This window comes from Moschus berezovskii, chromosome 4 (genome assembly GCF_049115385.1).
Source record: "Moschus berezovskii isolate FMDL1 chromosome 4, NW_MosBer_1.0, whole genome shotgun sequence".
NCBI classification, from domain to species: Eukaryota; Metazoa; Chordata; class Mammalia; order Artiodactyla; family Moschidae; genus Moschus; species Moschus berezovskii.
The window spans coordinates 15,334,719-15,348,388 of record NC_142463.1 but is presented as its reverse complement, the minus strand read 5'-3'; the positions used below and the strand labels follow the sequence as shown (position 1 = coordinate 15,348,388).

General features: G+C 52.2%; 1 protein-coding gene across 2 annotated transcripts in view; it reads right to left on the bottom strand.

Annotated features, from left to right (window-relative positions):
- The window catches only part of KCNQ4 (potassium voltage-gated channel subfamily Q member 4), a 57,404-nt gene that overhangs the window by 24,631 nt on the left and 19,103 nt on the right, over positions 1-13,670 (bottom strand). For both annotated transcript variants that reach the window (XM_088835182.1, XM_055403029.2), the window contains exon 2: positions 278-368. In XM_088835182.1, coding sequence (XP_088691308.1) covers positions 278-368 — 91 coding nt within the window. The remainder of the gene's footprint in view (positions 1-277; positions 369-13,670) is intronic.

Genomic DNA, 13,670 nt, shown 5'->3' with positions numbered 1-13,670 from the left:
CTCTCCCCTTCTCCTGGTCCATCATAAGCCCTAGAATAGAGACAGGTGCTCTCCCAACACCTGCTTTAAAGCAGGGAGCCCTTTGGGCTTTTATGGCAACCCAAAAAGCCCTCTGGGCTTTTATGAAGCCCAGAGAAGTACAGCCACCATGTCAGGGAACACAGCACAGACAGCCACTCTCTGAGATAGGCTATGTGAAACCTCACTTGGCCTTCACCCTCAGCCCAGAGGTGTTACCCACACACAGCCTCCCTCAGACCCAGACTCCAGCACTCACTAAGATGAGGAGACACTCGTTGGCAAGTTCCTGGTGCTCCTGGATAGTGGACAGCACGGACAGCACCAAGCAGCTGAAGACCAGCAAAAATCTACAATAGCAGCATGAAGGAGAGGGTTAGATGCTGGATGGACAGGGAAGCTGAGGAGCCTCTGGCAAGGGATTGCAGAAGAGGAGAAGGAGGAAGAGGGGGAGGAAGAAGAAGGGGAGAGGAGGGAAAAATTCCTAGGGAATAATCTGGAAAGCAGACTAAGAATCAGAGTTCCCTGGAGTTGTAGCTCTGTGCCGGACCTCAAAGAGAGAAGGCCCCGAGCTCCAGGTGGCTGGGCTCACAGACAACTTACAATCCTCTCAATTGCCCTTGATGTACCCACGGCTCCCAGAGGTGGACACTGAACTGTGGTGAGCGGGTCTGTCTGGGCTGGCCGAGGGAGGCACCCAGGAACCCCCACTTCCTTAAGAAGCATAGCTTCATCTGCAGAATGAAGACAACTGCTTCTGCCTTTGTGGGTTCTTATGAAATTAAATACTGAGACAGCTATGGAAGGAAAGGGCATCAGAGAAGACAGACAGGGAGGGGAGCATGCAGAGGGGGAGAGGGTGTCGGGAGGGCAATCGGGCATCAGGGGGCCATGCCATTGAGGCCTGGAACTCCCCACGGGGCAGTGGGAAGCTACTGAGCAGCCCAGAACCAGACATTTAGAAATGGAAGGAACTTTAGAATCCAGTTCACCTGATCCATGATGAGCTCATGAATTAACCTCAATTGCACACATGAGGAAACTGAGGCTCAGAGTGGGAAAGGGAGTCACCCAAGGTCACCAGGATATCCAGGACAGAGATGAGATGACAGCCAGAGTTCCTAACTTCCCAGGGAATAGGAAGAGGGGAAAGGACATGAGGAGTGAACATGTGAGGGCAGATGGGATGCAGGGGCACAGGCTGCAGGTGCAGCAAAAGGCGACGAGGCTAGTCTCCCGGAAGCACTCCTCCTTTTGATGAGGGTGTCACGCCTGGAAGAGACTCCTGAGGGGATGTGTTTCTCCCTGCCCGAAATGTCCCTAGAGTGCCCCGACCTGGGACTGCTGCCACTGCACTCTGGCTGAAATGAGTCACCATCAGAGCCTGAGGAAATGCTCCCCTCAAGCTCCCCTCACCCCAAGGCTCCTGCTGGGGGAGCCCCCATCCCATCGTCAGCTCAGAACACCCCCTCCCTGTGCTTGCCTCCCAATCACTGTCTGCATGTGTGCGTGTAAAGTCTCTTCAGTCATGTCTGACTCTTTGCAACCCCATGGACTGTAGCCTGCCAGGCTCCTCTGTCCATGGGATTCGCCAGGCAAGAATACGGAGTGGGTTGCCATGCCCTCCTCCAGGGTATCTTCCCAACCCAGGGATCAAACCCACGTCTCTTATGTCTCCTAGCATTGGCAGGCAGGTTCTTCACCACTAGCGCCAGCTGGGAAGCCCCAGGTCACAGTCAACAGCGTTTTCTTTGTGTTCCTGTTCCATCAGCGTTTGCCTGCAATGCAGGAGACCAGGGTTCGAAATCTGGGTTGGGAAGATCCCCTGGAGAAGGAAATGGACACCCACTCCAGTACTCTTGCCTGAAAAATTCCACGGACAGAAGAGCCTGGTAGGTTACAGTCCATGGGATTGCAGAGTCAGACACGAATGAGTGACTTCACTTTACTTTTTCATCATAGCAGGAGCATGGGCTCCGAGTCAGAGACCCAGGTTCAAATTCCAGTCCTACAGTGTGTATGACCCTGAGAAAGTCACCTTCTCTGAGCCAGTCTCATCGTCTGTGAAGTGGGGGCAGATGGGGTGGGGTGCAGAGACATAGGAAGGGCATGGCTCCACCTGGACCACTTACACCTCCCTGGACCGGGCTCCCAGCCTGCTCAGAGGGCGGGGACAGAGCCTCAGCCCAGCACCCGCCCGGGGAGGAGGTAGGTGGCAGATGTCAGTAAAGGATTTTGGATGAATGGGTGAGGAAGAGGACTCCTTGGCCAGTTTCATGCAGGAGCTGAGTCAGCGAAGACGTAAGGCACAGGGAGAGGTGGGGGAGAGCACCAGCTCCTCATGTTCAATAATTAACCACAGAAAATGCAGGTGAACCCAGTGCCACATCCACCGGGAATGCGCTCAGGGGCAGAAGGGTCCTCCGGAGGTCATCCTATTCCGTCCCCTCCTCTGGGAAGGGGTGCAGCCAAATCTCTTCACCCCAGCCCTGAACAGAAATCCTTCAGTCACATCGCTCGGCTGATCTCAGAACCTCAGGTAATAAATGGGTCATGTTTGGGGCTTCGCACTGTTTCAATAGTTTTTTTTTCTCGACATTACGTTTTCCATGTCAAGAGTTACACATCTCTAAAATGTCCGCTTCACAATAGGTTAAGTGAAAAAAGCAGATTATAAAACCTTAAAGCAATGTGATTCCAACTTTTTAAGTATAGATGTTTTTTATATATTAATACAAACCAAGTGTCAGTAGGACTGGTCTCCGGATGGCAAAATTAAGAGTGATTTGGCTTTTGTTTTGCTTTCTGCTTATCTTCATTTCCTGATATTTTTAAAGAATGAACATGAATGTTCAGGTAAATTAATATCAGTTTTAAAATGCAGCAACTTCCCTTGTGATTCAGTGGCTAAGACTCTGTGCTCCCCATGCAGGGGGGCCTGGGCTCGATCCCTGGTAGGGGAACTAGATCCTACCTGCTATAACTGAGAGTTGACATGCCACAACCAAGACCTGGCTCAGCCAAATAAATAAATAAATAAAAATATTAAATATTTAATTCATTTCCTTAAACACACCAACGGGGACAGGGGAGAACCCTTTAAATTCTGTCCCCACCCCTTTACCACAACAGCCTTGGCCATTTAGCAGGTGTGGGGGTGTGGCCGCCTCTCCCCCAAGTCCAGCTCGCCTGCCAACAGCCTGCTCAGCATCTCTTCTCGGATGTCTAGACACTTTTCAAACCCAACATAATGTCCAAAAACAAACTCTCAGTTTGCCCTACAATCTCCCCATCTCAGGAATGGCAGCATCTCCCATCCAGGGGCCCAGGCCAACGACCTTAGAGCAACCGTTGCTCTTCCTTTCCCTCACCCTCCACACCCCACCCTGTAGCAATTTCTGTTGGCGCTAACTACAAAGTCGTAGCCCTGGACTCACTAACCCCCATCATCTCAGCCTTGACAGGTCTCCCCGCCTCCACTCTGGCCCAACTGGAACCCTCTTCAGAGCAATCAGTATGATCTTCCCACAGAGCAAAGCCGGAAACTAGAACTTTCCTCAGAACTCTCCCCTGACTTCCCACGGCACTGAGAGAGCGGCAGTCAAATTCCTCAGCATGTCCAGCAAGGCTCTGCGAGATCCGGTCCTACCCAGCCCTTGAACTTGATCTGCCTCTCTCTAGTTCCTCCATCAGGTGCCCTACCTCCCTGCTGTTCCTGGAACACATCAAAAGTTTTTCCACCTCCAGGCTTTGCACTTGCTCTGCTATTTCCTCTGCCTATTTATTGCTCCCATTCTCATGTAGATCTCTACTCAAACATCTCGTTGGAGAGGCCTTCTCCAACTACTCCCTCCCCAGAGTAATGGCCCCAGCCCCCCTCTCTCACCTGACTCTGCTTTATTTATTTTTTTCATAGACTGAATAAATGCACAGCAGAAATTCAACTTAAACATCAAAACATCATGTCACCAAAGCCCTGTTTGCACCCACTGAAGAGGCTCCCAAAGCCCTAAGCACATCCATCGCCAACACACTGGGCTCCCCAGCAGCCTTCCTGAAAAGGGAAGAGAAAGTGAGTCTCCATCCTTGACCAGCTCCATTTAGTAGACACTTTTAAAAACCCGTGAACTCCACCTCTCCAGCATTCAAACACTGGCAGGGGATTAGATGCTCAATACAGTTTAACAGATACATTTAGTCTGACAGCTAACAGCTTGTATTCCAGGCAGCTGAATAATTATCCCCATCTTCCAGATGAGGAAATGGGGCCCAGGGAAGGACAGACTTGCTCAAGATTACTCAGTGAATTCATGGCATAGCTAGGGCCCTAGCTGCCATGGCCTTCCTGAGGGGTCCTCACACAGACACCCACACTTGGGACAGCAGAAGGTGATCATGTCTGGAGCTTAGGGGTGGAGGAGACAGAGAGAATGGGCAGAGAGGGTGGGCAGCAGAATTACCTGGAGTCTGGTTGTATCTGCCAGAACCAGTCTGTGACTTCATTCATACAACAAAGGACTGTCTAAGGATTGTCTTTGGTCTCCTCCTGAGGCTTCAGTTTCCCCATCTACAGAGTATAGATGGTACTCAGGAGCTGGCCGGCTGGGGCTCTCTAGAATCTCCTCAGCAGAGAGGCCAGACTGGCAGCTACTTACTGGCGCATCTTTGTCCAGAATGCCTGACTGCAGCTCGGGCCCCCATTCTCCCAGTCTATCAGGCAGAGCTGAGACTGGTGGGTGCTGTTGGATTGGTTCTCCCTGAAATGGTGAAGTGAAAGTCACTCAGTTGTGTCCAACTCTTTGCGTGCAATCCCATGGACTATACAGTCCATGGAGTTCTCCAGGCCAGAATCCTGAAGTGGGCAGCCTTTCCCTTCTCCAGGGAATCTTCCCAATCCAGGGACTGAACCCAGGTCTCCCGCTTGTGGCAGATTCTTTACCAGCTGAGCCACCAGGGAAGCCCAAGAATACTAGAGTGGGTAGCTTATCCCTTCTCCAGGGGATCTTTCCGACCCGGGAATCAAACCAGGGTCTCCGGCATTGGAGGCGGATTCTTTACCAACTGAGCTATCAAGGAAGTCCTAGCTGGGGCTTGTTGTGCTGCTGCTGCTGCTGCTAAGTCACTTCAGACGTGTCCGACTCCGTGAGACCTATCGAAAGCCTTTCTCCCTCACCCACCCACCCACCCATTCTGTGACTATGCCATTCATTCAGGAGGGAAGCAAGGAGATCAGGGGTGAATAAGTGAACGGTTTGCTTAGATATATGGTTCTCAAAGTAGAGTGGGCAGCAGAATTACCTGGAGGGCTTATTCAAATACTAATTTCTGGGCCCCATTTCTAGAGCATCTGATTCAATATGAAGTGGGGCCTGAAAGTATGCTTTCTACAAAATTCCTGGGTGTTCTAATGCTGCTCCCTCAGGGACCACACTTAGAGAGTCACTAGGTTAGTGAATGGGAGGGGCTATGGCTGACTCAATTATTAGCCAACTCAAGGCTTTTTATTTTATCATCATTTTTAATATTTATTTATTTGGCTGCACCGGGTCTTAGTGGTGGCATATGGAATCCTCAGTCTTCACAGTACATGTGGAATCTTTAGTTGCAGCATGTAGGATCTAATTCCCTGACCAGAGATGGAATCTGGGAACCTGGGAAGTCCCAAGGCCTTTTAAACAACTATAATTGTTGCCTTTTCCCCTCACTCCTGTTTCCATGGCCTTCCTCAAATTATTGCCAGGGAAACAGCCACAAAGCAAGGAGGAGGGGTAGGAAAATCCTTCTGGGGAGGTGGGTTTCATACTAACCTCGTTTAACCCCAGTTTGCTGTATGTAACTGTGCCTCCTAGCCAAGGCTTCCTATTGGCCAGACACTGAGCGGAGCCCTCCACGTGCATATTCCTAACCCCTCCTCCCAGCCCCACAGTCATCACATCAGTGAGGAGGAAACAGGCTCAGAGAGGTGTACAGTGATGGCTATACAACTCTGTGACAACATTAAAAACTACTGAACTGTGCACTTTTAAAGGGGACAGGTGGATATGATATGTGAATTGCATCTCAATAAAACTGTTGTTTAAAAGGAAAAAGGGACTTTCCTGGCAGCCCAGTGGTTAAGACTTTGCCTTCCAGTGCAGGGGATACGAGTTTGATCCCTAAGCGGGGAGCTAAGATTCCACATGCCTTGTAGCCAAAAAAGCAAAACATAAAAGAAAACAGAAGCAATATTGTAACAAGTTCAATAAAGACTTCAATAAAAAATAAATAAAAGGAAAAATGATTTTAAAAAAAGAAGAAAAAAGGCATGGTAGGTTGCCTAAAACCATAAGGCTAGGACCTGAACCCAAGTCCGTTTGGACCATGCCATGAGACCTCTCTGGGTCCCAGGCACCCTGCCTGCATCATGAGGTGAGGAGTGTCAGTCTTATGACTCCCCAGTAGTGGGGCAGAAGGGAAGGGCCAGCCCTGAACTCAGTCCCAGACTCTCTGGGGATGTCCCCGGAGAGGCAATGCTCGGAGGCTGGAGAGATGGGGATATGGAAGGTGGGAGGGCTGAGAGGGTCAAGCAGCAGAAAAGATGTTAGCGCCTAACCTCTCTGAGCCACGGTCACTTAAGAAATGTTCATTGCCATCTGCACCCAGTCAGGTTTACCGTAAAGCCTGAAATGAATCATATAGGACTCCCCTCCCCATGAAATTAACAAGTATAACATAGTGGTGACATGATAGACAAGATGATGACAATGTGCCCAGGTGTTTGGGGAAACCTCAAGATGGCTTTAGCAGAGCCAAAGTGGAGGGATCAGTGACGACTTGGAGGAGGTGACGAGGCCTAGAGGCAGTGCCCAAGCAGAGAAAGCAAGAAGTGTGTGCATGCAACAGAGATGTGGGAACCTGCAGGCAGTCCGGGGTGGCCGGTCGTTCTGGCAGGTAGGGGCCTAAAATGAAGGGACAGGGAACAAACCAGACAGAGCCAGATCCAGGCACCCTCAGGCCCCATGAATGTGACCTGAAGGCAGTGGGGAACCACTGAAAAGGTTTTTAATTTTTAAACACTTTCTTTAAACAAAAGATTTACTTGGCTGCCGTGCCAGGTCTTAGTTGCTGCATTTAGGATCTTTAGTTGGGCACTGGACCTAGTTCCCTGGCCAGGAATCAAACCTGGGTCCCCTGCATTGGCAGTGTGGAGTCTCAGGCACTGGACCACCAGGGAAGTCCCTGAAGAATTTTAAGAGGGAATGACATGGTCTGATTTGTGTTTTAGAGGCACCACTCAGAGGCAGTAGGGAGCATGGATTACAAGAGGTGAGACTGATCAGGAAGAGCAGGTAGGAAGCTCCACGATCATTCAGGTGAGAGATGCTGGTGGCGGCATGTAAGTGGATGGACTGGAGAAAGTAAGTAAGACGTGGTGATTAATTGGAAATGGGGACAATGAAAGAGAATGACTCCTATTTCTGGTTTGGGGACTGGACTGGGAACTGAGAGAGGAGCGCCTCGTGGAGGAGTCGCTATGGGGGTGATGAATTCTGTTTTGGACATGTTGAGATGGAGAAGGCTGGGTAAACACTCTGAGTATGAAGACAGAAACTGAGCTGGAAATGTGGACTTGGGGAGATGGTGACCGAAGACAAGAGGCAAGATTGAGACAGTCCAGAGGGCCTGTGGAAAAGGTACAGGAGGACCCAATGGATCCCCAGCAACTCAGAGGGAGGAGAGACCCTCCACCAGACTGGAAAGGAGCAGCCGGTGAAATGGGAAGGAAACCAGAAGACAGAGGTGTCAAGCCAAGAGAAGAAAGCGTTTCAAGGAGGAAGTGGACAACTGCGTCCAATGCTGCCAAAGAGGTCAAACAAGAAAAGGTATGAAAATTGTCACTGGATTTGGTGACAAGTCGGTCACTGGGTACCTTGGCAAGGGCAGCCACAGACGGAGGGGAGGGCCACAGCAGGTCTCAATGGGTTAAGAAAGGGAGAAGAACAGTGACAATGTAGAGACAGTGGAGGTTTAGCTATTTAAAGAAATTTAACTGCAAAGTGTAGAAGCCAAAATCGGTAGCTGGAGAAAGACACAGAGCACAGGGAATATGCCAGTGTTCTTTTCGCTGTTGTTGTTTTAAGATGACAGAGGCAGAGTGGAAGGAGCCAGGAGAGAGGGAGACGTTAAAGATGTGAGAGAGACGGAGTGATCAATGGAATGACATCTGCAGGGCAGCTGGGAGGCTGGGATCCAGAGCAGAAGCGTTGGTGCTGAGCAGAAAGGACCCAGCCAGTTTCTAAGGTGACAGGCGAGAAGAGGGAGAGACCAGGTGGGAGAGGAGATTGGGGGTCAGATGGGGGAAGCCCAGAGATCCCTCATCAGGGGATCTGACTTCCTCTGGGAGGAGGAGGCCAGATCAACTTCTCAGTAGGGAGCAGGCTGGGTGGGGGTCTGAAGATACGGATGAGGCTTGAAACCACAGGTGTGGAGGATGGGAAAGGGAGCTGACCAGGCCCTGGAGAGGGCTCTAATGGGAACACAGGACCATCGTCCCCAAAGGTGAGGATGGGAGAAAAGGCCCGGAAGAGAGCAGGTGCTCTACACATGCATTTTTGGTTTGGGTTGGGTTGGGCCATTTTTGGTTTTCAGACCTTGATGATCCTGAGGGAAGAAGGAGCCTGTGTGGGATAATGGACCCCCACCCCCCCGCCCCCGACCTCCCCACAAGGCCAGAGTAAATGCAGTTCCAGGCCCCAGTCCTGCCTTCCCCCGGGGCCTCCTTCCTTCCTTTCCTCTCTCCAGGGTCCCTCCTCCCAGACTGAGCCCTGCCAGGGTCTGCCGCCTGCCTGGCCACCAACTGGCTCTCTCCTCTCTGCATCTGGCTTGGGGAGTGTGTCACCCTTTCCTTGTCCTCCAGACCAGGATCTCGAGGCAAGGTTCTGTCCTCCCTGGGCTGGGGGACGCTGGGGCCAATCCGTCCCTATTTATCCAAGGTTCCTGGAAGGCAGAGGTCATGTCCCCCACTACCTTCCAGCAGCAAAGGGCTTCTCAAACCCCAAACCAGAGCTGATACTGCAGAAGGAACATCAACCTGGCCTGAGAGGCACTTCCTGACAGGGGTGCAGTGTGGTCCGGTGGCCCAGCTCCTCTGGGGGGAACAGGCTCAATCTTTCTCTTGCAAGGGGATGTAGGGGAGGAGCAGTCAGCCAGGCCCCAGAGTGAGGCTCTTTCCAAGAATCCTCAGGGGCTGGGACGAGAAGTTTTCCTGATCCAGCGATTCTAAATATGGCAAAGGGAGCAAAAGCACGTGACCCATACCAGGGCTGCTGCCACGGCCGCCACTTCTCTGGACCAGAGGCCTGTGCTGGGGTTCAGGGCTAGGGGTGAAGCCTCCATGGGGCCTCAGTTTCCCCATCTGCACCGAGAAGGTGGGGGACATCTCAGTGACGGCTAAAGTCACTTCAGCCTCGTAACTCTCCAGCCGTGGGGCAGAAGGGAAAGGGCCAGTCTTCAGCTGGTTCCAGAGTCTCTGAGGCTGTCCCTGGAGGGATGACAGCCGCCAGTGCATAGTACAAACTATGAAAAACATGCGCCCTCTTGGAGGATCAATTAGAAAAGGCATTCCCTTCAGCCTAAAAAAATGATGAAAAGTTGACCCTTCCAAAATGACCTCATAAGAACCAGGCATCCCTTGCTCTGGGCTGATCCACCTTTGAGCACAGGCTGGACTCAGCACCACTCTCCCACTCAGCCCGGCCCTTTGCATCGGACAGGATGCACAGAACGTGCAGCCTTGGAGATGGCCCTGACGGCCCTGGAAGGGCCAACCCCATGTGGTACCACACGGCTCCGTGCCCCTCTCCTGGCCACCAGGAGATGGACACTGGCCCAAGAAAGTCTTCCCCCCACCCCCCAGCCCCGTCTAGATTGGGCTGAGCCAATCAGATTGTTTCTCTCAGGAATGGGCACATTGGCAGAGGTGCAGAGAGTAGAGATGAGACTGCCCCTCCAGAGTCTCATCTCCCTCCTCTCGACTCTGCAAAACCCAGATCTGCTTTCTGCCATGAAGCCTCTAGGGATTCTTCCCTCTCCTTCTGGTCGGTGTTTTCCACCTCCACATGCCAATTTTTCTTGAGCCACTGTGAAAGGTCTTGGTCCCACTATGGTATGGAAGATGGTGTCTTCTGGACAGGGTGTTTTAATGAGTCACAGCTTCATCCTCTCCCACCTGAACTGGCTCCAAATCTCCTGTGTGTGCTCAATCGAGTCCGACTCTTCGAGACCCCATGGACTGTAGCCTGCCAGGCTCCTCTGTCTATAGGATCTTCCAGGTAAGAATACCGGAGTGGGTTGTCATTTCCTACTCCAGGGGATCTTCCCAACCCATAGATTGAACCTGTGTCTCTTGCATCTTGCATTGAATCTGTGTCCTGCACTGGAGGGTGGATTCTTTAGCACTGGGCCACCTGGGAATCTCCTACTTGTTCTCATTGCTTCCCTCTGCCGTGCCAGCCAGACTACCTAGTGCACCAGGTAAGCAACTGAGCAACCCCATGGACTGTCTCATCTCCCTCCTCTCGACTCTGCAAAACCCAGATCTGCTTCCTGCCATGAAGCCTCTAGGGATTCTTCCCTAGAGGGAAGAATCAGTGCTTGCTCTGGGCTGATCCACCTTTGAGCACAGGCTGGACTCAGCACCACTCTCCCACTCAGCCCGGCCCTTTGCATCGGACAGGATGCACAGAACGTGCAGCCTTGGAGATGGCCCTGACAGCCCTGGAAGGGCCAACCCCATGTGGTACCACACGGCTCCGTGCCCCTTTCCTGGCCACCAGGAGAGCACTCAGTGCTCATTGGTGCACTGAGCAGCACATCAAGCAAGGGTGGGAACAAGGAGGGAAGAGGGGCCATCCATCTGTTCAGGGCTGGCCAGGCAGTGCAGACAACCCAAACAAACAGGGAGCATGGGCTCCCGAGCAGGAGGCCAGTGAAGTGAAAGCAAACTAAGGGGTGGGATACAGGCAGCCTGAATTTTGGAAATGAAAACAAGATGGTCAGTGGAAACTTTCCCCTGGTTCCACCTGAGCCACTTGTGTGAATTTGGGTGACTCAGTTGTACATGCTGAGCTTGGCAGAAGATTTCATTTGAACAAAGGGCTTTCCTGCTTTTTTTTTAAAGTGTGAAATCCATCGACTTGCAGGCTCAGGCCTGAGCACCTTAGCGTGGTTGCAAGGCAAGCCCTTCCCCACCTGACTGTCCACACTCAAGAGCCCCACCTGGCACCTGACATTCCACAGTTGAAGCTCTGTTCCTCCACATCAGCAGGCAGAGCTTTCTCCCTTCCTCACCTTTGCTCTTGCTGTATTTATCCCTCCTCCAACCTGGCTGGGTGAGTGGAAACCCCACCCTATGCTCCCTTAATCCCCCATTCCCACCTCTACACCCACCTCTATCATGGCATTTGCCTCAACATGTGAAAAGCACTCTCTGAGTCCCTGCCTCCTCCCACAGGCCGAGAGATGGTGGGAACCCTGTCCTTCTCACCTTGAATGCCATGCTCCCAACTCAGAATGAGAGCTGGGTAAAAGTGTCCGGAAAGAGGGGACGAACCCCGCACTGGACCTCTGACTGGTACCACCCACCTCCCCTGTGTGGCTGCTTCCATCTCCACACCTCAACCCTCCCTGCAGTAGATGGGATTCAGAGGGAACCTGGGCAGGCAGCAACACCCAGGAACCACGAAGTCCAGAGCCACAGAGCATTCACTCACTCACTATTTACTGAGTGCTCGCCATATGCCAGGCACAAAGATCAATAATGTCTTTGCCTTCATGGAGCTGACATTCTCATGGGAAAGAGACAGATAATAAATAAACAAGACAGTGTTAAAAATGTCAGATGATGCTGGAGAAAAATGAAGCCGGAAAGGGGGACAAATAACATTGGTTGGGAGTCGGGAGCTATCCTACAGAGGGTGGTCAGGGAGAGCAGCATTGAGAAGGTGACATAAGGGCAGAGACCTGAAGGAAATGAGGTGGTGAGCCATGCAGGTAGGTGTCAGAGAAGAAGGTTCTGAGCAGAAGGAAAGGCAAGTGTAAAAGACCTGTCCAGACGGTGCCTGGTGTGTTCCAGAACCATCAGGAAGGGAGTGCTCCCAGAGAGGAGTGAGGAAGCAGGGAGTGGTAGGCGGTAGAGGCGGATGCAGAACATCCACTAGCTATCGTGTGGTTTGGGGCTTTTAGTACAAGTGAGATGGGGAATTCTGAGCAGAAAATAACATGATCTGATTTAGGTTTGCAAAAGACCACACAGGCTGTTGAGTGGAGAACAGACTATTACAAGGTAAGGGGGTGGGGGAGTGGGCTATGGCATTTGCCCCTGCCTCGCGTTGAGAGGCTAATGGTATATAATCCAAGCAACAGATGATGGTGACTTGTACAAGGGGGAGTAGACGTGACAAGAGGCAAGCAGATACTGACTATATTTTGTCACCAAAAGATCCCTTAGGGTCAATCAATCCTCTCTATAGAAATGGGAAACTGGGTCGTAAGGTAATGTTTTTTCTTCTCTTTCGGTAGAAGGACCCAGGCACCCGCCCCTCAACCCCACCTTAAAATTTCCTTCCTCCGGGTGGCAGGCTGGAGCCTGCCCCTGCCCTTCCTACTGTATGTGTCAGGGTGGCACTGGATTCAAGGATTACACAGGCCTCCAGCTGCTTGAGCCTGGCAGGGGTCAGGGTCACCTCTAAGAAGCTTCTGTACTCTGAATCAGCAGAACTTGTGCAAAGGGGGAAGAGGGGAGGGAGGGAGGGAAGAGTCAAAAGTGGGGAGAGAGCTGAGTCCCCGCCACTTGGTTCTCAGCACTCCCAGAGCAGAGGGCACCAAGAGCTGACAGGGTGGAACAGGAGCTTCGGGGAGGGCTGGGCCCCCTGGGGAGGACGACCTGGGGAGTCCTGCAGACTCAGCCATTGAGGATCTCATCCAGTGGGAGGCTGAGGGGGAATGATGGGGGAGGAGCATTCGGATGCCTTTACTGCTAACAAGCAAAGCAGCATGCAAACTCGCAGTCCACACCTGGGGCTGTTGGTTACAGCTGCTGCTCTGAGAGCCATGCTCAGGGTGGGAACCCCAAATCCAGGACCAGTCAGACCGAATCCAGCAAGACTGGCTCCAGTGGCCTCAGATGGCTGGGAAGGCTTGCTGAGTGACACTGGCCTGTTCCATGGTCAAGATGGAGGGGCAGCGAGGAGGGTCTTAGGCTTTAGGCTGGAAGCCCGTCTGCAGACATCCGCTCAGTTTCCTGGGGTTTTAAGGGGAGAGGTTCTGACTGATTCAGAGTCCCCTGAAAGGCAAGGGCCTGCGCGGTGGCTCCAAGAAAGCGGTCAGGGTGGGGGGCAGCAGAAGGGGAGGCACAGGCTGTGGGCAGAGCTAGGAACCTGTATCAACAGGCTGTACCTCCTGGCTCTGCCCCACTCAGCTGAGGGAGTGGGAAGCTGTGTCTGAGTTTCAGTTACTCCTCAGGGAGAGGAGGGGGTTGAGGAAAGGTCTCCAAGAGCCCCCATTTTCCGCTGACCTATCTGGGACTGGTGATCTTGGCTTCCCAATGGGAAATGAATGAAGCTGCCCGTCCTAAGGGACTTATAGAGTCGCTGGAAGTGGAGGGTCTTTTACAT